At 42.1% G+C, this 23796-nt stretch overlaps 1 protein-coding gene across 1 annotated transcript in view; it reads right to left on the reverse strand.

Annotated features, from left to right (window-relative positions):
- The window catches only part of PTPRN2 (protein tyrosine phosphatase receptor type N2), a gene marked incomplete at its 5' end in the record, with an annotated part of 436031 nt that overhangs the window by 378981 nt on the left and 33254 nt on the right, over positions 1 to 23796 (reverse strand). Inside the window, one exon of the mRNA XM_081881778.1 lies at positions 15554 to 15640. Coding sequence (XP_081737904.1) covers positions 15554 to 15640 — 87 coding nt within the window. The remainder of the gene's footprint in view (positions 1 to 15553; positions 15641 to 23796) is intronic.

Raw genomic sequence — 23796 nt, forward strand, 5'->3', positions numbered from 1 at the left:
GGCACCAGATTCATGTGGAGCTATCAGTTTAACTCAGGGGTATGCGTCCTAAAGCCCGTGGGCCAGATGCGGCCTAACTGCCTTCTCAATCTGGCCTGCAGATGGTCCAGGAATCAGCATGTTTTTACATGAGTAGAATGTGTCCTTTTATTTAAAATTCATCTCTGGGTTATTTGTGGGGCCTGCCTGGTGTTTTTACATGAGTAGAATGTGTGCTTTTATTTAAAATGCATCTCTAGGTTATTTGTGGGGCCTGCCTGGTGTTTTTACATGAGTAGAATGTGTGCTTTTATTTAAAATGCATCTCTGGGTTATTTCTGAGGCATAGGAATTCAATCATTTTCCCCCTCCCCCAAAATATAGTCCAGCCCCCCACATGGTCTGAGGGATGGTGGACCGGCCCACAGCTGAAAAAAGTTGTTGACCTCTGGTTTAACTAATAAAAGTGTATCCCATAATGTCAAAGATATAATGTATTTTATGGTATAATGTATTTTAAGAGGGGAATCTTTGTGCCTTGACTCGTCATCAGTTTCAAAATCCATCCAATTCTTGAGAATTGTATGTTAGAATTCTATAACAAGATTGTTTCTTGTATAGACAGACAATTCCTTATCTGGAAAAGGGGAATTTAAATTGTGAAACTTGTTGGCGTAGCTCCTTAAGCAAGAAGGTTGTAAGTGAAATCTTACTGTAGTAATATGGACAGTAAGGTATTAATAGCAATTTGACACTTTAGAAAAAGCTGCCTTTTCTTTTTTATTATCCAGAGAATGGGACACAGAAGAAGGTTTGTTCAATATTTTTAATTGCTGGATCACCTTTATCTTTTTATATCCAGACAAATTTAGCAGCATGGTAACAACGTAGTAATTTGGGAATTCCACATCTTCCTTTAGAACATGAGGCTATGTACACATTACTGGCTTAAAACACAGCTAGGTTATTCTTTTCCTCAATTCAGATTGAAGCTGGTTGTGGGGGGGAATGTAGCAAAATTCTGTATTTTATTTAACAAAATTCTGTATTTTATTTAACAAAAATTCTGTATTTTATTTAACAAAAGCATGAATTGTAGCTAACATTGTGTGTCCATATGAAACTGTTAAACGTTTGTGGCGAAAAAGGAAATATTTTTGGTCCATTTCTTCTCATACCATGTTATCAATACTTATAACTTTGGTGCCACTATAGCTAGTAAAGGTATCGAAGAAAAAGAAATATACACCAGTTTGATAGGTCATTGATTTGCGGTGCTATCCTGGACTCTGCTACCACTGAAACACATAAAAAGGGAGAGAAGAAGCAAACCACGCTTCCTGAAAAAAATATGTTCATTTGGAGTCATTAAATATATCTTTCTAGAATGAGGAGGAGAAAGGACTCCTGGGAACAAAATGGCGTAAAAGGTAAATATTTGGTCTGATCTAGCAAGACTGTTCTTACATTCTTATGGGAATAGATCCCATAGCAATTTGTTGAAATGCAAAGTTTTTTTCAATAGAGACCATGTCAGCAGTGAAATCTATACCTGTCCCATTATGTGCAGACCTCCTTCACATGAATTCTGCACATCAGTTTTCATTATCATAACCTGTCCATAATTTTATTCTGTATTGGATATGTTGGAAACTGACTGAGTAGAAAAGTAGCAGCTCATAAAAACCATTTCCCCCCTGTTTGTTTGTTTTTTAAGAGTAGCTAATAGAGCCTCAAACTCTTATTGAATATTCAATAAGAATGTGTGTGCGCTAGGGAAAATTGGACTTTTCATTATGTGCAAGAGAAATATAATACCACAAAAATAAAAAGTAATAAATGATAACAACAACAAATATTGATCGCACTGACTTTGGGAGGGATTCTGCCACTTTGGTATTCTGTACAGTGCCTTGCCTACTGTTGGTGGTATTGGTATATACATGCCAAGCGGCAAGATTTATTTGTTACGTTTACATCCCACATTTCAGCCAAGGAGCTCAGAGTGGCAATTTGAGCCTCACAAGCAACCTCTGAGTAAAGTCAAGCAAATACAGCGATATGTCCATTTGGGGAACTCAATAGCAGAGTGAGGTATTCAGCCTACATTTCCCATAGTCAAGATCAGCACACTATTTTGTTGTTGTTGTTGTTTAGTCATTTAGTCGTGTCCGACTCTTCGTGACCCCATGGACTAGAGCATGCCAGGCACTCCTGTCTTCCACTGCCTCCCGCAGTTTGGTCAAACTCATGCTGGTAGCTTCGAGAACACTGTCCAACCATCTCGCCCTCTGTCGTCCCCTTCTCCTTGTGCCCTCCATCTTTCCCAACACCAGGGTCTTTTCCAGGGAGTCTTCTCTTCTCATGAGGTGGAGTCTCAGCTTCAGGATCTGTCCTTCCAGTGAGCACTCAGAGCTGATTTCCTTCAGAATGGATGGGTTTGATCTTCTTGCAGTCCATGGGACTCTCAAGAGTCTCCTCCAGCACCATAATTCAAAAGCATCAATTCTTTGGCTATCAGCCTTCTTTATGGTCCAGCTCTCACTTCGATACATCACTAATGGGAAAACCATAGCTTTAACTATACCTACCTTTGTTGGCAAGGTGATGTATCTGCTTTACTTTATGCTATTTGTGGGACAAGCAGCATCTGACTGACGCATATAAGAAGGTGTAGCCAGCAGGAAAAAAAGAAAAACCACTAAATAAAGATACAGAAGAACCTTCCCCCTCCCAAGACTTACTGAGAAAGATTTTGATGCCAGCATCAGTGACATATGAGATATTGCTCTTTCACTCAGTTCACCACACCTCCTTGAAGATTGGCTAATATTAACCACAATTGTTTTGACACCACTCTTAAATACTAATTCCCACTGAAGGGCGTAATGGTGTTTATGACCTGATGCATTTCATTGCAAACAAACTGTTCTCACATATCACCCATGATCTAGCTGGTGAGTAAAGAACATTGCCTCCTTTGGGGCAGATTACATCACACACAAATTCAACAAACTGTGCAAGATGAAAAAGAGGTCATAAACATAAAAACACCAGAGCCCAGCTGGTCAAATGAATCAAAACGCCTGAGAAGCATGGCACTGCTGTGTATCTTCGGTGACTAGAAAAGGATCTTAATCATAGAATTGAGAATTAGATCACACTGTCAGTTGCATTCATGCACATTTTCAATAAAGCATTTTGGTTATCCTGGATTTACATCCATTTAACAACGCAATTTTATATAAAGGTGATTGCGCAGATTGAGGTTAGTAAGACAGCAACCCTAATCCTATTCAAAACAGTGTTTGCTTGATCAATCAAATTACTTGAAATGTACAGACTACCGTATTTTTCGCCCCATAGGACGCACTTTTTCCCCTCCAAAAATGAAGGGGAAATGTGTGTGCATCCTATGGGGCGAATGCAGGCTTTCGCTGAAGCCTGGAGAGGGAGAGGCATCGGTGCGCACCAACCCCTCTCGCTCTCCAGGCTTCAGAAAGCTATCCGCAAGCCTTGCAAGCCCGGCGGGAGTTCCTGCGGGCTCACAAGGCTTGCGGGCAGCAGCCTGTAGCCCCGGTGAGTGTCCACAAGCCTTGCGCGCCCGGTGGGAGGTCCTGCTGGGCGCGCGAGGCTTGGGGCGGCAGCCTGCAGCCTGAAGCACGGGGAGCCCTCCGGAGGGTGCCCCGTGCTTCGGGCAGGTGTGCGCAAGGCTTGGGGCGGCAGCCACGGCTGGGGGGGGGGAATAAATTTTTTTTATTCATTCCCCCCCCCCAAAAAAATGCAAGCTCCGGGGACAGCAGGGAGGCGCAGCGCGTCTTTCCGCTGTCCCCGGACCTGGTCTGAAGGTGGGCGGCGGGGAGAGGAGCGCTTCTCCCCGCTGTCGGCCCCACAAGCGCCTGGGGGGGGGGGAAATAATTTTTCCCCCTTTATTTCCCCCCCCCCAAAAAAACTTGGGGCGTCCTATGGGGCGGTGTATCCTATGGGGCGAAAAATACGGTAATTACCCCCTCAGTTGGAATTTCTGCTGGACTTTTTTGTTTTTCCCCCCAGTAATGCTACTTTCATATCAGCTACGTACTGGATTTAAACAAAAACCATCAGCCTCTGAATAACGTCGCAGACGGTTATCATCATTTATGGTGCGTTCCAGCCAATTTGTCAAGGATGACTTGATTCCATGTTAATGATATTTTGTTCCTCTCCCCGTTTTTTACCCTTGCCACACACGATGAACAATTTTTTATCTTCGGAATTATTATTATTGCTCTAATTCCAAGCATATGATTTCACATCAATGAAGGAACAAACTGAAAGCCAGAAAGAGAGAGATGCAACATTATCAATACGGCAGTTCCTGCATCACTTTCAGTTGCAGGCTACAATTACTTTTATAAATGAGGCCATTTAAATTCTTATAGATTGTGGACTGAACTTCATATGACCACACTTCTTTCCCTTGTAGGTACGGTACTTATTAGGAAAACATAAAAGGAAGATCACAGGGAAGTGAAGTTACAGTCTGCCATACCCCCTAGTGGAAAAGTATTTGAGAAGCAAGCGCTGCTGGTGGCATAGGAAGCAACAAAGCATGGAGCTGATGGCAGAAGGAAACAGTTTTGTGGCTCTGAAAGCATGCCTAAGAAGTTCAAAACTATATGTAAAGGAGGACAGGGTTCCTGTGCCTTTCAGAGTTGTATAGAAAGCATTTCCTCTTCCCTGAAACATACCCTTGTTCTACATAACTGTTAGATACTGGCGTCTTGTCCTCCTTTGCAGCTGGTCAAACTATTCACAATGTGCTAAAGCACGGAGGTACAGTGATCAAATCAATGTACTTCTAGAATGAGACTGTGGGGGCTGAAGCCAGTCTCCTGTTGGTCCTGAGGATTAAGTCCCTAAGAAACACGGGACAAAACAATGCACTTTGATAATTGTTTTCTGCAACACTAAGTGACGGAGCTTGAACAATTTAAGTGGTATACATTTAGAAAAACACACCAAAATAATTTGGTCTATGATGTGTTTTTGGGTGTGATGCTGTTGAATGAGTGCGATGTTGCATTTTTACTTTGAGAGCTATCCACCGGCCACATTTCGGCAGCACCAATACATCTGTGCCAACATTGGGCATGATCCGCTTGATGCTTTCTGCATGGCAAAAGGGGGCTGCTGGCTCACAGTCCCCAAACAAGCACAGCTTGGAGGCGGCAGAAGTGGAAGGTTTGTGGAAAGGAGATCCTGTATACAGAACAGAGCACACAGGAAAGGGAAATAAGGATGCAATGACTGACAGAAGGATAACCTTATATTTTTAGCTTAAAATGAATCGCAAGAGCAGGCGGTAGTTTAGAATATGGTGGGTGTCTAGGAGCACACATTTAGCAGATAACAAAGGAGTCAAAACTAGATAATTTAGATGAGATTGTCACCATCATAATAATTTATTTTACCAAATTCAGAAAATGGGATGAGTACCCAGACAGACCCTAATTTGGACTTGCACTTTAATCGGCTTGTATCCAGGTCACCAACACACAATGTTCCTTCCCTTCATTACCCCATTCCCTTCTTCCAAATTAACACGATGACAGGTCAGGGGTGGCAGACAGTTCTTCCTCTGTTCCTCACCCCTTCCCTCATTCGTTTCCCCCCCCATCTTTCCAGTGCCCACAGTGCCATGGTAGCAAGGTGCAAAAAATCCTGCAGAAACATGTTTTCCAGGGCTGCTTGCAGCTAGGACACTACTAGATTCCAGCATTCTAGATGCTAGAAGAATAGCAGGGAGCAGAGGGTGAGAAAAGAAGAGCCTACTGCCATATAAATCCCCCCCACCAAGTGTTTGGAAGGAACTATTACAAGAAGTGGGTGGAAATCAAGGTGGAAGAAGAAGAAATTTCTCATCACACATACAGGCTTGACTTTGCCTTGTGGAGGTTTCCATAAATAATTTTGAATGAGAACATATGGAGATAGATAATGTCAATACAGAGGCCATAAATAATGCCTGGGGTTTAAAATTGTGCAGTGTGGAATGTGTCTTTCAGTGAGGTCGAATTCTTTCACCAATACATGCTCCCATTCTTAAAAGTAAAGGGTAAAGGGACCCCTGACCATTAGGTCCAGTCGTGGCCAACTCTGGGGTTGCGGCGCTCATCTCACTTTATTGGCCAAGGGAGCCAGCGTACAGGTTCCGGGTCATGTGGCCAGCATGACTAAACCACTTCTGGCGAACCAGAGCAGCGCACGGAAACACCGTTTACCTTCCTGCCGGAGCAGTACCTATTTATCTACTGCACTTTGACGTGCTTTTGAACTGCTAGGTTGGCATGAGCAGGGACCGAGCAGGGATTCGAACTGCCGACCTCCTGATCGGCAAGTCCTAGGCTCTGTGGTTTAACCCACAGCGCCACCCGCGTCCCTCTGCTCCCATTCTTACCCGCAGGTTAAAATTGAAAGCCTGCTCAGGCTGTACTTGGTCCTCTAAATGAAATGAGGAAGAAAGTGGACCTCAGGGTCAAAAGTCAGACAAATTTTGAATTATCACAAGGTACCATGTTGCTCATATAAATGGGGGATCTCCTGCTTTAAGTCATGCATACTGGGGGGGGGGAGCGCCTTAATTCCACACATAGGCTCATGAGGTCTGAACTGGCAATGACTAATTAGAAATGAAATCTTGACTTGATATAGGATAGCTCAAAGTAGATGCTGCAGCAAGTGGACGATTTCTATGTTAAGGATCATTGGGAAAAGGGATTGAACATAAAGCTGCCAATTTTATACAGTGGTATCTCAGGTTAAGTACTTAATTCGTTCTGGAGGTCCGTTCTTAACCTGAAACTGTTCTTAACCTGAAGCACCACTTTAGCTAATGGGGCCTCCTGCTGCCGCCGCGCCGCCAGAGCACGATTTCTGTTCTCATCCTGAAGCAAAGTTCTTAACCTGAAGCACTATTTCTGGGTTAGCAGAGTCTGTAACCTGAAGCGTATGTAACCTGAAGCGTATGTAACCTGAAGCGTATGTAACCTGAGGTACCACTGTAATGCCATTGTGTGTGACCTCACTAGTTCTGGTCGTTTCACCTTCAGGCAGTGCTGGAAAACGTTCAGAAAAGGGCAGTCAACATGATAAAGGGGTGTGGCAACTCCCCAGTGTGAAACATGAGGTGGCTATCATGACACAGTAGATTTATTACATCTTTTCATGGAGAAATTCCAGCTACAAGTGTAGAAATTAGAGAAGTCTAATCTGTTAGATGCTAAACAGCAGCCATCTTCTAACCTTGCTTCATTCAGTGACAGGCCCTCAGGACAGTAAGTCTGAATTAATTACCAATCTTCCTTATATCTGAGATATCACTTGTTTGGGGACTTTGATATATGTTTGTCAGATGTAAATGAAATTCTCCTGCAGGATAATTACCCTTCACTGGTTCAACCTTCCTTTGAAGGACTAACCAAGATATCCTGTTAGTTCTGTTAGAATTCTAATTCTGTATATGAAATTAAGTTTTACGATCTACATAGTAATTGGATTTTAGCTCCCGAGGAAATCTATTTTTCTACTCACATGTTTTGGAAAGTCAGTTACTTTTTCAAAGAGTGGGTCATCGTTTAGAAGATGAGGGATAAGGAAGTTCGAAAACACTGACATTTGGTTCTTGATGAATTTGATATATGGAAAAGGCAGGAATGGTATGGAAAAGGCTGGTTTCAAGAATTGACGCAGATTTACAGGTCAGAAACTATGCAAACTTCACTTGAACTTTGGTATATCAAATAAGTAATTCCTTGCAATTAAGACTGGCTAAAATGCTATTTATTTTTAAGTACCTGCAAATCTTTCATTTGCCCCTTATTTTCCTTCTTTCTGAAATATTTCTGGGTTATGTTTTTGTTTTTCCAATTGGGTTTTGCTTTCCCTACACACTACTAAAATGTACTTTTATATTACAGGTTTGGATTCTTTACTGTTTTAATAAGAAGCTGGTGGCAGTTCTGTAAAAGTTTATAAGGTTACATAATCTCATATTTTGCTCACTCTGAAGTTTTGTTCTGTAACCTATCATAGCTAGGCAGTGGCGCAGTGTCAAATTTTGAAGTGCAGGAATTAATAATGGCAGCCCTCACAGCTGTGCCCCAAGAACAGTCCAAAAATGCAGAAAGATGTTTTTGACTCAGGAGACCTGAGCTTGCCTCCCAATTAACCATGTGGCATGAATACAATCCTGTGCTATGCATGGTTACCTGGCAGGAAGCAGTGCTGCTTTTACAAGTGTTTGACTTATAAAACTCATTGATAAAAGATTCTTAAGTCAGCTCAGATGCAACTTTTAGCTTCAAACTAGAAATGCAAACAATATTGCAAAGACGTGTTATCAACTAAATTGCTAGCATAGAGTAGATGCACCACCAAAGAAAAGGAAAGTATTCAGGCTCTCAAATTCTCTTACTTCCTGTATTACCATCTGCGGCAATAATAAAAACCTCATTATCAATTTATTGATTTGCCAAAGCAAAGAGAGTCCACCAACTGGTTTGGAGATTTGGCAGATGATGCCATAACCTCTGGTCTGAAAAAATGAGAGCTGTGCTCCCCTCCCCTCCCCCAAACCCCCCTCCTGCTCACCTACAATTAGCCAGGTACTGCATGCACCTGGAGAGAGGAGACAGCCTTATTCTGAAAGACGTTGCATCTGTCTGGGCTGAACGCAAACACCAAATAGCTGCACATTAAAAAGTAACTGCAGCATACCCAAATTGTGCAAGATTTGGCTTAGATTCAACTAGGATTACCAAGCGAATTTGCATGCTGAGTTAAATATACCTATTTCACACCGTTCTGAATCCAAGCTACTCATAATTTCCTTAGATGTTCACCTTTACAACCAACACATGCCTTGTGTCATAACCTATCAGCATGATGAAGTGGAAACACCAAGTTTCGCAGCAGTGTTTAGGTTCTGGATGAGTAGGTTTGATTAAATGGCTGATTGGGTTTTTCAGGTGGTATCAATATAACAGGAGGAAACAAAGAAAAACCACCACCAAAGGCTTTAGCCTTCCATTTAGCAAAACTACTGCTGACATGCCAATTCAGGTACATACAGCTCTATCACATACGATCAGGAATGGGAAAGGAACTGAAGTGTAAGCTCCTTTGCCCTGTTAGTCGCTAAGGCCAAACCAGAGTTTCCCAAACTTGGGTCTCCAGCTGTTTTTGGACTACAACTCCCATCATCCCTAGCTAGCAGGACCAGTGGTCAGGGATGGTGGGAATTGTAGTCCAAAAGCAGCTGGAGACCCAAGTTTGGGAAACCCTGGACCAAATGGATCATTTCTATATGGCTTCTCACCCATTTCCTAAATAATAATAATAATAATAATAATAATAATAATAATAATATTTTTTTATTTAAAATGCCACCACAGCCGCAAGAACTATGCTGGCACAAAACTGGAAAATGGAAACCATACCTAGTATAAGTGATTGGCAGATTAAAATGGTGGAATACGCCGAACTTGCTAGATTAACGGGTAGAATACGAGACCAAGATGAGCAAAAATTTCATAAAAATTGGAGTAAATACTGGAAATATATTGAAAATAAATAGTAGAAGACACTGGTGGGCCTGGATTAACTCTAACAGAGAATGTCTAATATTTAAGATTAAGAGAAAATACGTGAATGTAGGATTATTTGATACTTACCAATAGGGTGGAGGGAAGTCCAGGACTAAATAAAGTCCAAAGGTTTTTTGTTTGTTTGTTTGTTTGTTTGTTTTGTTTTGATGATAAGAAATTTTTGTTTTTTGATCCTTTTTTTTTCTTTCCTCTTTTGTAAAAAAGAAAAAATTAACAATAATTTATTTATATGTATGTTTATACGTTCAGTGATATGATGATTTGTACAATGTATATTTATATAGACATGTGTATTATTTAAAGCTCGAATAAAAAAGTATTAAAATAATAATAATAATAATAATAATTTTTTATTTATACCCCGCCCTCTAGGCTCAGAGCGGCTTACAAGCAATAATAAAAACAAGATGAATGATTACAAACTTAAAAACAAAAATAAAATACAACATTAAAATAATGGAACATTAAAATATTAAAATGTAGCCTCATCGCAGGAGGAGATGGAAAAGGAAAGAAAAAAAAGAGAGAGAATGCATCTACTTAAATGAAACCTCCTGCGATTTAAATGGGAAATCCAAGTTAGCACTTCTTAGGGTATGGTTATTTGTGACTTGTTTTAGTACTCTTCAGGGACGCGGGTGGCGCTGTAGGTAAAAGCCTCAGCGCCTAGGACTTGCTGATCGAAAGGTCGGCAGTTCGAATCCCCGCGGCGGGGTGCGCTCCCGTCGCTCGGTCCCAGCGCCTGCCAACCTAGCAGTTCGAAAGCACCCCTGGGTGCAAGTAGATAAACAGGGACCACTTACTAGCAGGAAGGTAAACGGCGTTCCATGTGCTGCGCTGGCTCGCCAGATGCAGCTTGTCAGGCTGGCCACGTGACCCGGAAGTGTCTGCGGACAGCGCTGGCTCCCTAGAGTGAGATGCCGGCCTCTAGAGTGAGATGAGCGCACAACCCTAGAGTCTGTCAAGACTGGCCCATACGGGCAGGGGTACCTTTACCTTTACCTTTAATACTCTTCGTAACAGGTGAGTTCTGTGACACAGGACTGAGGAGATGCAGAAGAGGAGGGCTATAACCTGGTTTTTCAGCCAGGTAAATACACTTTGTTATCACTGGTTTTAAATTTGAGTTGTTCCTAGCTGCTGATGTGATTTCTCTCAGAAATTCTGCACTTGAGGAAGTAAAATACGTATCTGTACAAGTGCTGTGCAACAATCACTACAAGTCAATTTAGAACTCTTAGTAAAAAAAAAAAACCATTTTCCAAAGATATGCTGGGATAGCTCAGTCAGTAAAGCATGATACTCTTAATCTTGGGGTCACAGGTTCAAATCCCACGTGGGGTAAAAAGATTCCTGCATTGCAGGGGGTTGGACTAGATGACCTTTGTGGCCCCTTCTAGGATTCTCAGATTCTATGACTGCCCATGACTGTTGGGTCAATTTTGAATTGAGCTAAGGGGACTAAAATATGCCTGAATTCACATTAGCATTTCAAGATGAACCTCGTCAATGCTGAAAAACTGAAGATTTCTGAAAAGTTACCTGAAAAAGGACCAGATGAAGACATTTTGTTGCCTCAGACAGAACAGCCAATGCCACCCCCAGATTGGCGAACTTATTTTGGCACCTGAGGCAAAAACTCCCACAAGCATCTCTCTCTCTCTCTCTCTCTCTCTCTCTCTCTCTCGCAGTAAAAATGCAAAAATAAATGAAATAACTGACATTCCAAATGAGCTGCCTTAGGCTTCCCTTTGTCTAAGGATTCCTTCCCAGACCAGATGATGAGAGGCAGAGAGTGGACAGAGCTGGGTGTGCCATGCAGCTTTCCATCCCAGGAGCTACCTTGCTGCCCTCAGGTGCACTGAAAGATACTGTCTCTTTGCCAGTGTTGAAGGAAGATTCAGCTGCTAGTCTGGTCAGCGTCTATATTTGGAAGCGGGGAGAGGTGCCTTCTTGCCCTTTGTCTTGCGTAGCAAAGCATCTTTGACCAATATGCTGGTAAGCCCTGTTTTCAAGTTGTAGATACAGGCTTTACTTGAAGAGTCACTGAACTCCTATGCCTTGGGTTGTTGTTGTTGTTGTTTTGTTGTTATTGGTTTGTCTCATATATTTCAATTTACTCTACCATTATGCTTTAGGATACAGAATAGAATTCCCAGTTAAAATAAACCCATGGGAAGAAAGGTCTAGCAAACCACAAACAAGCAAAATAGATTTATTTTTTTTAAAGGAAACAGATTGTACCTAGATTTATTTCAGGTTGGTTTGCTATATAGAAGTTCATTATATGATAATTAAGAGAGGAGAAACTCTCAGAGGAAAGACATTGGTGTGTGTTCACATTACCCCCTTAAAACGTAGTGAAGTTGTTTTTCTCATCATTACATTTCATAGCTCTTTCCCACCTATCTGTTCACATCAGCACAGCTTCCTTCATTTCTGCGCATGTGTTCGCACCAGAGGGCGCTGTTGGGGGAAGTACATCTTTGCCCTGTGCCAAGGGGTGCACAACTTGGCTAGAGATTAATTGGGAGTGGCTCCAATTCGTGTGAAGCTGGTTTAAGAAACAACACATCAAGCACTAGTATTTTGTGCCAAAAGTTTAGGATACCTGTATGGTTAGGATAATGTCATGTAAACAAGCATTAAAAACCCAGCACTAGAAATGAGAGTAGAAACAACGGCACATGGACTAACAGAATGCCTATTGATGTTGCCACCCACTTTCATCTCCTACGATATTGGTCCAGCAATCAATCACCAGAGGCCACAGACACTCGTAATTGGATTATAAAATCAAACTTATCATTTTGTGTCTGCTTGCATAATTATTCTGGCGCTTTAATATTCTTTTAATGATCCCTAATGATGTAATACAAAATAATGGAATTTGTTTCACAGCTACATAACCATTAACAAAACAGATTAACCATAACTAGTACTTTCATAAAAGATCAAGAAGGCAGCCATAACAACAACCAAGTGCCTGCAAGCTAAAATGCCCAAACCCTTGTTTTCATCATCTTGTCTTTGCAATTCTGTACTCTGCATGTCGAATGCCACATGTGCTACAGAAACAGTTCGGATAACTTAAGTATAATCACGAGTAGCATGCTATTGGCACCGCACCCGAGACTATATAGGTTGCAATCTTAAACATGCTTACTACAGTGGTACCCCGGGTTACATACGCTTCAGGTTACATACGCTTCAGGTTACAGACTCTGCTAACCCAGAAATAGTACCTCGGGTTAAGAACTTTGCTTCAGGATGAGAACAGAAATTGTGCTCCTGCAGTGCGGTGGCAGCAGGAGGCCCCATTAGCTAAAGTGGTGCTTCAGGTTAAGAACAGTTTCAGGTTAAGAACAGACCTCCGGAACAAATTAAGTACTTAACCTGAGGTACCACTGTATAAGTAACAAGAGCAATCCAAATCCCGAATCCCTAGTGCAGGAGGAGGTTTGGGTGCATCAGAGGTGTCCCTTTAACCTGCCCTGCCTTATTCTCACTGCGAGAAGCAAAGCTACAGGGAACCAGGCAGAGGGCCTTCTTGGTAGTGGCGCCCGCCCTGTGGAATGCCCTCCCATCAGATGTCAAAGAGATAAACAACTACCTGACATTTAGAAGACATCTGAAGGCAGCCCTGTTCAGGGGAGTTTTCAATGTGTGACATTTTAATCATAGCTGTCATCTTTTCCCTTTTCTTGCAAGGAATCCTATTCGGAATAAGGGAATTTCCCTTTAAAAAAGGGAAACGTCGACAGCTATGCATTTTAATGTATTTTTGATTTTTGTTGGAAGTTGCCCAGAGTGGCTGGAGAAACCCAGCCAGATGGGCAGGGTACAAATAACAAATTATTATTATTTATTATTATTCCACCAGTCTCCACCGGCAGGGAAGCTATGCCACTTGGAAGCATAGTAATGCACCTATTCAAATGGTGGGCATGAGCTACCAGAACAGAAAACCCCAAAACAGGGCCTTGGGGGGGGGGGAGGCACAGCTAGCACAGAACCCAACAGACCCAGTGCAGACCCTGTGCATACTGTTGAAAAATCCAAAAGAAACAATCCCTCACTGCCTTGGGGTTGCAAATCTGATTCCCACCATCGCTGCCTCGCTCTTGCAAAAGTGGTGCTGTTTGCAAACTATGCACACACACACACCCACCCCCCACTTTGCACACCCCGGAGGCTGTAATGGCAGCACACATATCAGATTTATAAAACTGTATTTAATATGGAGGTCATGCACAAGGCTGTACAATTGTTTTCATCGGCTGTAACAAAGAAGAGGAAAGAGAGGCCGCTGTGGACAAATGCTGCTGGCAGAGATGGCGGCTGGCCTTTGTTTATTTATTGATCTATTTATTTATTAAAACTTTTAAAAACATAACAATCTCCCCACCGCCACCAAGCTGTCTCTTAAACTTGTCACCCTTCCCTCTTGTTCTCATGCAAAACAGACAGAAATTGACTTCTTCCTCTTTGTCCCTTGCCTAGCTAGCCTCACCCACAATGGCTGAAGCCAAGCCTGCAAGTGACCTGCTTCTTCTGGCATTGGCATCGCATTTGTTCAGGGATGCAATTTTTATTTTCAACAGCTGTTCTTCTTATATATCTGCCCCATCACCCCATTGTTTTAGTTTTAAAAAAATACAGTACGTTCATTTTTTGTGCCTAGTCTCCCCTCCCTCAAAAATAAATGCTATTTAGGAAAGCGAAACATCCCCTTCTAACCCACTGCTGCCTGCAATACTGCTAGGTTTCTATAGAATGATTCATTTTTAAAAAACTGGAAACATTTGTTCTAGACACTGGAGGGGGGAATAAAGGCACACATGTGGACATTTTCTGCATGGCATGCGCCCAGAATGGGGAAAGGTAGCATGGGAGCTATTGAGAGGAGGGACAAAACTAACAGTTTTGCCCAGTGACAGACTAGAAATGAAGATCTATGATGGATAAAACAGAAAATACAGAAGCTAGTGTGCCAATCCTGCACACAGAAAAATCTGCTTGGGCATAGCCTCAGTTCCAGTACTGACACTCTATTGCACTTCTACACACACACAAACACAGATGACAAGACTTCCAATGATGTGTGGGGAGGGAACATACTCTCTGCTTGAAGCATGTTCTTAGCTCCTATGGCAGTGATAGCCAAACTTGGCCCTCCAGCTGTTTTGGGACTACAACTCCCATCATCCCTAGCTAACAGGACCAGTGGTCAGGGATGATGGGAACTGTAGTCCCAAAACAGCTGGAGGGCCAAGTTTGGCCATGACTGTCCTATGGCAATGAATCACCTGTACTTGTCCATTTACTTGACATAAAAGAACCAAAAAATCTCAAAGCGGTTTACAACACATTAAAATGTCGCATAAAAACAATCCAGAGTAAAATAAATTCATGCTACAAGGAAAATATTTCAGGTCCTTCTACTAAGCGACATTTCGCTTCGCTCTTATTTATTTATCTACTTAATTTATATTTAGCAGTCTCTCTTCTACAATCAGAGTCACAGGGCTGGAAGAGGGTGGTCCTTAAGAGATAATTCAGGCTGAACTTTAAAATGAAAACTTCACTGTAATTCTCACGACTAATAGCTGTTGATAGACCTATCCTCTGTGAATTCGTCTTAACTTTTTTTTAAAAAAAAAACCATACATCATGGCAGTAAATTCTAAGGGTTAATTAGGCATTGTCTGAAGAGGCACCCTGTTTTCTATAACCTGAGCCTACTACCAACCAATTTATTGCGTCTCCCCCCTCTATTACGAAAAGGGGAGTAAAGCATATATCAGCAATGTACCTTAAAACAATTCAGAACCATTGCATTATTGTGGCTGAGGATGGGCGTTAGTGTTGAAGCAATCTAGGAATTAAGATGAGATTAATAGAAGGGCTGGACTTTGTGCACATACTTGATATCAGCAAAGGCCGTCATCTGCAGTTTCAGCTGGGCAGCAACTTGCTTTATTAACTCCAAACCCTTTTCCTCGCTCAGAGGGCTGTTGAAAGAAAGCAAGAATACACAGCATTACGAAAAATGAAACTCATCAATACTTGAGAGGCTAAAAGCCCCAAAAGAGTTATCACCTTGGAACGGTTAGGTGGTTCGAAGCCAACGCTTAACTGTATTCCTGTCACATAGCAATTGCGATATCGAGGGAAATGGGATCAGGTGCTTCCTCAGGCATGATGAATCACCTGAATTTTCCAGCAATAAGACAAACAATAAGGTGTAAATGGAATTGTTAGGAAGTGTAATGGGCCCAATGATGCAGCAACCAGTTCATCTTGGTCCTCAATGGAAAGGGGAAAAAAGTGGGAGGGAGGAAGAGAGCCAGATGATGAGGTTGGAAACAAACAAATGAATGTCAAATTACAGGACTCTATGAAGTGGTCGCGGGAAGACATTTCTTCTTCAATTCATTTGCTTCTGAAATGAATTCGTGCCCAGCAAAAGGAGGAACAAACATTATAATATTCAAGAACAAACAATAGTGCTAACTACGCTGTCCTGAAGAGCGGCTGAGGGTATGGAAGTAAATTTTCCTCTCTCTCTCTCTCTCTCTCTCTCTGGTGCTCAAAAAACATGTCTTTGAGCCTTCTAGTCTTCCTCAATATCATGCTTTTTAATTATATTTTTAATTGGAAACCAGGCAGAGGGCCTTCTCGGCAGTGGCACCCTCCCTGTGGAACACCCTGCCATCAGATGTCAAGGTGATAAAGAACTGCGCAACTTTTAGAAGACATCTGAAGGCAGCCCTGTATCGGGAAGTTTTTAATGTTTGACGTTTTATTATGTTTTTATACATACTGTAAGCTGCCCAGGTGGGCAGGGTATTACTATTATTGATAGCAATACTTTGCTACCATCATTTGAGAAACAAATTTAGCTGCAAATCAAGATGATAAAGTTACAGGTTTGGTCAGTATCAGCACAGATATCTTCACTGAATGCCGTTAGTCACCGAGTTTGCTGGCATACACCAGTTTAGCTTCCAGCAAGTGGCAACATATACCAGAAAATAGTGGCATTCATAAATTTTGTTGGGGATTGTCAATATTCACCTGACCCACATACAGTATTTACCTCCATCTATTTATTTACACAACACACACACACACAAACATACTTTCAAATGCAGGGCTGGCTGTATTAGTAAATAATCAGTTTTATTTTATTTTTAAAAACCCTGCAAAATAATAATAATTAAAGTCAAGAAAGCTACTTCCTATGACTCCTTCAGTTGCAATATTATTGCACTTCCCAAAATTAACATAAAGCAGTCCTTAGGAAATTTAAACTTTATAACTTTATCCCATGTATGGCATCAGACATCAGAGCACACTACTTAAAAATTCAATGTAGTGGTATTAAGAGTTATATCTGAATTTCATAATACAGTACATTGAAATAGAATGCCACAAAGAAAACAAACAGCACTCGTAGATATCACTCAAGTAAATAACCCATTGGGAGAGCTGGGGTCGAAATAAAACACACAAACACCCCAACATAGCAGCCCATCCTGGTTCTTATTTTTAATTACTGCAATACAGTACAAAGTATTCCCACATCACCACCAACCTATTAGAAAGCAACATGGATTTTAAATCAGTAGTGTGATGTACAAGTTGCATATTATGCTGAGGAACACTGCTCTTCACATTTTGTTTAAAGTACCTTTGAATGAACGTGTGCAGTACTCTGAGGGAATATCTATCGATATAATAGCTTCTTTGGACCCCAGCTAGGAATGTAATATTTCTTAATTTCTTCCAAACCTCATGCATCCACTCCCCAAAAATAATTCAAGGGACACTGTGCCATAGGTGGCACTCCCTCTAGGCTAGTGTTTAAATATATGGTTTTTCCAGACGTGTAATACAATGATGTTTCCGTTTTTTTGTTTTTGAAAAGGGTTATTTGAGTATTTCCACAGGGAGGGGAAATGCTGTACCTAGGTTATTCATTAAAAAGTCACCCTTGAATTTCAAGACTAGGTACTGGGGTAGAACTCTTGATTCTTCACAAGTCGCAATGAAAGCAGGGCTGTTACAGGAACTCGGGGGCTTGTGTGTTAATTAGATCCTTCACTCCCGAGGACACTGGTTCAAATGTGTGTGAGACAAGAGGTGTCAGAAAGTGGAGTGGGCTTCTTTCTCTCCCTCTCTCTCTTTTTAACACTGTAATATTATTTTTGCCCAGAGGTGCAAGAAAAGTCATACAATACGTTGCTGGCATTTCCTTCCTATCATGTGTACGCATAAAACTGTAATATCTCTGCAGGCTACAAAATCAAAACTGAATGTCAAAGCGAGTTGCAAAAGCAACTGTACCAAGGCTGATCGGAGCATTTCGGTGCTAATATCCAGCAGCGTGACAAACACCCTCAGGAAGGCGAGAGGCAGAAATGAACACAATATTGTCATTACACTAGCCTTAATTACTTTTCTGGAACACAGGTAAGCCCAAATTAAACAACCACACACACACACACTCATTGCAAAAACCCACACAAGAGAAACAACTATCACAGTCTTCCAGTGATGGGCAGAAAACCTCAGAAACAATTCTGTTGCGTTTAGTAACGAAACAGAAATAAAATCCTCATTATGTGTTTTTATTGTGGCAGTGTCTAGGGGGTCCTGTTGGGGGCTCTTGCTATTGGTGTTACTGCCCCAACTGTTTACAATGATTTAAACGTTTTTAAACGGCTTTTAATCTGTGGGTTTTTAAATTTGGGTGTGTGTTTTTTTCCTTTTAAGGTGTAGAATGTGCCTTGGAAGAGAGGGAGAGCAACAGGGGAGAGCAAGGGTAGGCAAGCAAAGTAGTTCAGAGTAGGGAGAAGTATGGTGTGGGCACGCTGGGTAAGGGGCACAAGGCACAGGCAGTTGGTGACTGTGCCATGTGCCTGACACACAGCGTAAATTGATAATGCAGAGTTTTAAAGAATAAAAGCTTTACTGAGTTAAAATAAACTTCTTCATAAACAACATGGTTCCAAACAGTTTGACTGAGATTACACACTGACTCTGTTCACGGCTGAGGCAGACAGACTCTCAGGAAATGTTACAGAGAGCACAAAAGAGAAACTGGCTGGCTAAGTCCCATGTCAGAGTGACTCAACACTTAGCAGTTAGGCCTGAATAACTTTAGTAGGCCCAAATGACTGTGCAGTCCCAGCACTTCCCAGCCTGCTTTGCTGCTTCTGCTCTCATGTGTCTTTGTCACATGACAGTGCCTACCTGTGCTCCAACCTGGCGAATTTTGGATTAGCCAGTCCTCGGGTCTGCAGCTGTTGTTGTCGAATGCCAAGTCAGCTCTTGGTAAGACCTTCCTCACCCATGATCTGATTGTGGATGAGGAGACTGATCTGGTCTGTATCACCGAGACCCGGGTGGATGAGCAGAGTGGGTTGGTCTCAACCAGCTATGCTGCAGCATCAGGGCAGACTTAAGGGTAGGGAGGTGGAGTTGCTGAGATGTATAGAGATTCTCTCTCTCTCGCTCTCTGTCCAGTTGTGGGAGATCTAGAGCAGTGTTTCCCAACCTTGGCCCTCCAGCTGTTTTTGAACTACAATTCCCATCATCCCTGACCACTGGTCTTGCTAGCTAGGGATGATGGGAGTTGTAGTCCAAAAACAGCTGGAGGCCCAAGGTTGGGAAACACTGATTTAGAGTGAGTGTTCCTGGCACTGGGCATTGGGACAGATTATGGATTCCTTGCTGCCCAGTAGTCTTCCTGCCTGAGCTGACAGAGCTGGTCTCAAGATTCGGTGTTGAGGACTCCCAGGCTGCTGGTTTGGGGAGACGTCAGCATCCATGTGTATGTGAGCAATTCAAACAGATCTTCTTGGAAATTTCCATCTGTACTTTTACAGCTGCACTGAAATACTCTCAAACTCAGCAACAACAGCATACGAGTCATATGCATCTGCTCTTTCATTCACACACAAAAGATTTAATGAAACAACTTATCAGGCAACCATGCGTTTCCTCCACACTCTAAAACCTCAGAGTCTGAGTGAGCAGACATTATATTTTTATTCTCAGACTTTATATTTTCAAAATATAAGAGCTGTCTTCTACCAATCCATTACCCTGGAATTCATCAGCCATTGTGCTTCTTAATCCGTCAATGTATTTAAATCCACGTGGAATTTTAAATCCTCCACATACCCTTGGGGTAACTCGCTGGGCACTTATTCATGCTCTGAGAAGTAGCCTTTCATACATGATGACTCTCTCTCTCTCTCTTATCATTAAGAACCAGTCTGTAAGTCATAACAAAACTTTGCCCTTTGTGGAAATTTACTTTCCCCAAAACAAAAACAACAATATGTTTTGCCAAGAAGTGAACTTGGAGAGAACAGACTTAGTGGGATTTCCCTAGGTGCAATCGGCAGACTTGTTTTACTCAATATTTGCTTTTGCGAGATCTCTCTTCAAGCGAATGCCACTGTACAAGCCATTGTTGAGAGCTAATTTGGAATGTTTTCTACTTTGGGCCATAGTTGCTTTGCAAAGAAAGAATGAAGCGTAAAGTTGAGCAGCCAACCACAGTGAGACTCCCTTCCTCACTTGCATTGTGTTATTCTTTCTGGTATATGTCAAACATGTCAAGGCTCACACACAAATTGGGTTGGACCCAATGCCCGGGATTTGAACCTGAAACCTTTTGCATGCAAAACACAATTTCTAGCACTGAACGACAGCCCCACATCTCCCCATATACAAATGGATACCTTTTGCCTGTATAGAATACAGCCTTGCGACTTGAACTCTAACTAAATCTTGAATCATTTAAAATTAAAATGTAGAAGAGTTATTGCATGCAGCAACCCACGTGTAAACAGGATTTGTGCTTCGTAGCCATGTTGTGGCAGGAATGGATCCTGCAGAGTTCTGTTACCTGAGAGCTCAAACAAGCCTGTGGTAATGATTATTAAGAACACTGCAATTTAACTTCATCTGGCTCCAATCCATTTCCCCCAGACTTGTTTCCTCTAAGGCTTTATTAGCTACTGAACATTCATAAGCTTACTTCTGTTTTGACAAGACAGCAAATCTCTGCTTGCCACATTTTGCGCACCTACCTTCCTTCTCTTCCTTCCCCACCGCAAATAGGTGTGAAATTTAAACCTTTTAACTCAAGACAGATTCAAGTCCAGACCAATTTATAAAGCAGATGACACTTTGCAAAAATCAATTTCGGTGGTCAGACTATGAAGGTCAATGGAAATTACATATCATGAGAAAGGTAACAGGAACGTAGGAATGAAGGAGGGATCCGTTCGCAGGGGCTATTATGGAAATGTGACACCAAATAAGGCTTTAGTAGGGGGGTGGGTCTCAATTCAAATCCATGCTGGCTCCACCTACAACAGAGGCAATAAGAGAGTGCTTCCTTATCAGAATTTGCCTTTGCCTGTGAGTTATACAACACTTCCGCAGCGTTTCCATATTAAATGGAAAACATTCATACATTTTGTTGTTGTTTAGTCGTGTCCAACTCTTCATGACCCCATGGACCAGAGCACATCACGCACTCCTGTCTTCCACTGCCTCCCGCAGTTTGGTCAAACTCATCCTGGTAGCTTCGAGAACACTGTCCAACCATCTCGTCCTCTGCCACCCCCTTCTCCTTGTGCCCTCCATTTTTCCCAACATCAGGGTCTTTTCCAGGGAGTCTTCTCTTCTCATGAGGTGGCCAAAGTATTGGAGTCTCAGCTTCAGGATCTGTCCTTCCAGTGAGCACTCAGGGCTGATTTCCTTAAGAATGGAGAGGTTTGATCTTCTTGCAGTTCATGGGACTCTCAAGAGTCTCCTCCAGCACCATAATTCAAAAGCATCAATTCTTTGGCGATCAGCCTTCTTTATGGTCCAGCTCTCACTTCCATACATCACTACTGGGAAAACCATAGCTTTAACTACACGGACCTTTGTTGGCAAGGTGATGTCTCTGCTTTTTAAGCTGCTGTCCAGGTTTGTCATTGCTTTTCATACTCCAACACACAGAAGTACTCTGATCATGACATCTGCTCTCAATATCCACCCTGATGCCAAATACCTTATTGTGGTGAATAAGATAATCTCATTCGTTTGCCATTTTTGTATCCCGACTTAAATCATTGTGGGCTAAACTGTAATCAGTGATTGAAGAGGGACCTCTCCCTTTCCTTTTGTGAGCCACACGTAAGAAGATACAGGGTGCTCTTTAGCTAGAATGGGGAGGGGAATCAAGGGGTAGTAGAATTTGCAAACTTAATGAAAGGGAACTCTTCAAGCACCAACTTACGCAAAACCACTGATTCTGCTTGTGAAAAACAAGTTGCAAGTGTGCCGACCTGCCCCTGGAATTGAGGAGGCAGGCACCAGCTGTGTGCCCATGCTGTTTGATGTGCTGACATCACTCGCACATGCCACACAGTGGGCGCATGTGACATACCATGTCACACAGCATGCACGCACGTTGTGTGCACAACCACCATGGGATTTTGAGGGGGCCCAAGCCACTCCCTTGAAAATTTGGGGGACCCTTGGCTCCCGGCCTCCTCCCCCAGTAGATGGTTCCCCTTGACAAGCTGGATAACCTCATCCACACAAGCAGAATTTTACTACCAGCAGAAGAGGAGAATAGTGTTCAGGTCAATCATGCACACTGATCCTTAAAACAGTGTTATACAGGTATCACCACTAGGAAGAAATGAAGATTGAGGTAGTTTTAACTGCCAGCTTCTTGTATCTGGGGGATCATATTGTTTGATGCCTGGTTTGCCACATGCTGCTATGGCAGAGCAGTAGTAAAGTTTTAGGAAAGATTTCTTCCACAAACAAAACTTTTTTACTTTTTTTAAGAATACATACAATATAGTTCTTAGTAATCCATTTCCTACTATGGATTAAAACTGCTATGCAATCTGCAAAGCAATTTATTCCAGATTAATCTCATAAACATTGGGCACACAGGATGGTTGTTGACCATCCACAATCGAGCAGGGCGGGGGGTGGCCAAAAAAATAAAAGACACCCTGGAACCATTTGCTTCCTTTAACTTAATCTGGAGTCACCAGGCACAGTGGGAAGAGGATCAGCGGCAAGAGTAAAATAAGGCTGTAGAGAGTTGTGTGCTTTGGAGCAACAAAAGCATGAATAGCACTGGAAGGAAGCAGGACCATCTGCAATGTCTTAAATGCAACAGATGGTGAAAGCATATAGACCTGGTGAGTGTAAATGTTATTAATTTTTAAACCTCTTTAATAGTGAAGTTGTTTTATGATGGTTTTATAACCAATGGCACCTTCTACTTTGGAAGGCTGGGGTATGAGCTAGATAAATACACAAAAGTGGGGAAATTTGAATCAATTATTTTTGAACTTTGGGAGGTTCATTATGGGTTTGGAACCTGTAAGTCTGTAACTTCCAATTTCCCCGAAAGCTTTGCAAAGATTCTGCAAAGTGTTGAGGTTGAAGCGAATCCCATCCTTTCCCAAGAACTTCAGAAATATATGAGTTCTTCCTACTACATGCTACAGAATGAAATTCCTCTCCAATGGTTATATAAGGTTTCGTTGCTGCTTCTTTGGCTCTGTAATAGGTGTGGATTTGTGTGGGGGGGGGGGGGGGGTTTAAGTGACTTTATTTTCCCACTTGTAAAACACAGCCAGGATTTATTTAGCCAGAAAATATCATAGTTCTAAGTAGATATCTCTGCCAATTCCTGGAAAACAAGAGATGTGTAGTCAAAGGTTTCATAGAATCAACATGTGACCTTCAACCTTCTTTACTTCTGCAGCCTCCTGATCATGTGCTTTCCCCCTCTGTATCAATTTTCTCTTTCCTTCCTCACCCCAGTCTTCACCCTTCCCCTCACTGACGTGTATCACCTTCCTCCAGTCTTTCTCTTTGCACTTCCTTGATCCATTTCCTTTATTGAGCTTTTGCCTTCTCCTTTCATATACCCCTGCCTTTCCTACCCCTATTTTCCAAGGCCTTTCTGCCAGCAATGCCCTTAGAATAAGTGCAGATATGTGCAGTACGAGTGGAATTAGCCTGCCCACCCCAAGTTATTAATATACATTGCTGACTGAGAGGATACCTTTGGAACAAACAATGAATTGCCATTGTTGAATTTTAATATTTCAGTTTGTTGTGT

The sequence above is a fragment of the Podarcis erhardii genome (genome assembly GCF_964252035.2).
Source record: "Podarcis erhardii genome assembly, chromosome: 12".
NCBI lineage: Eukaryota > Metazoa > Chordata > Lepidosauria > Squamata > Lacertidae > Podarcis > Podarcis erhardii.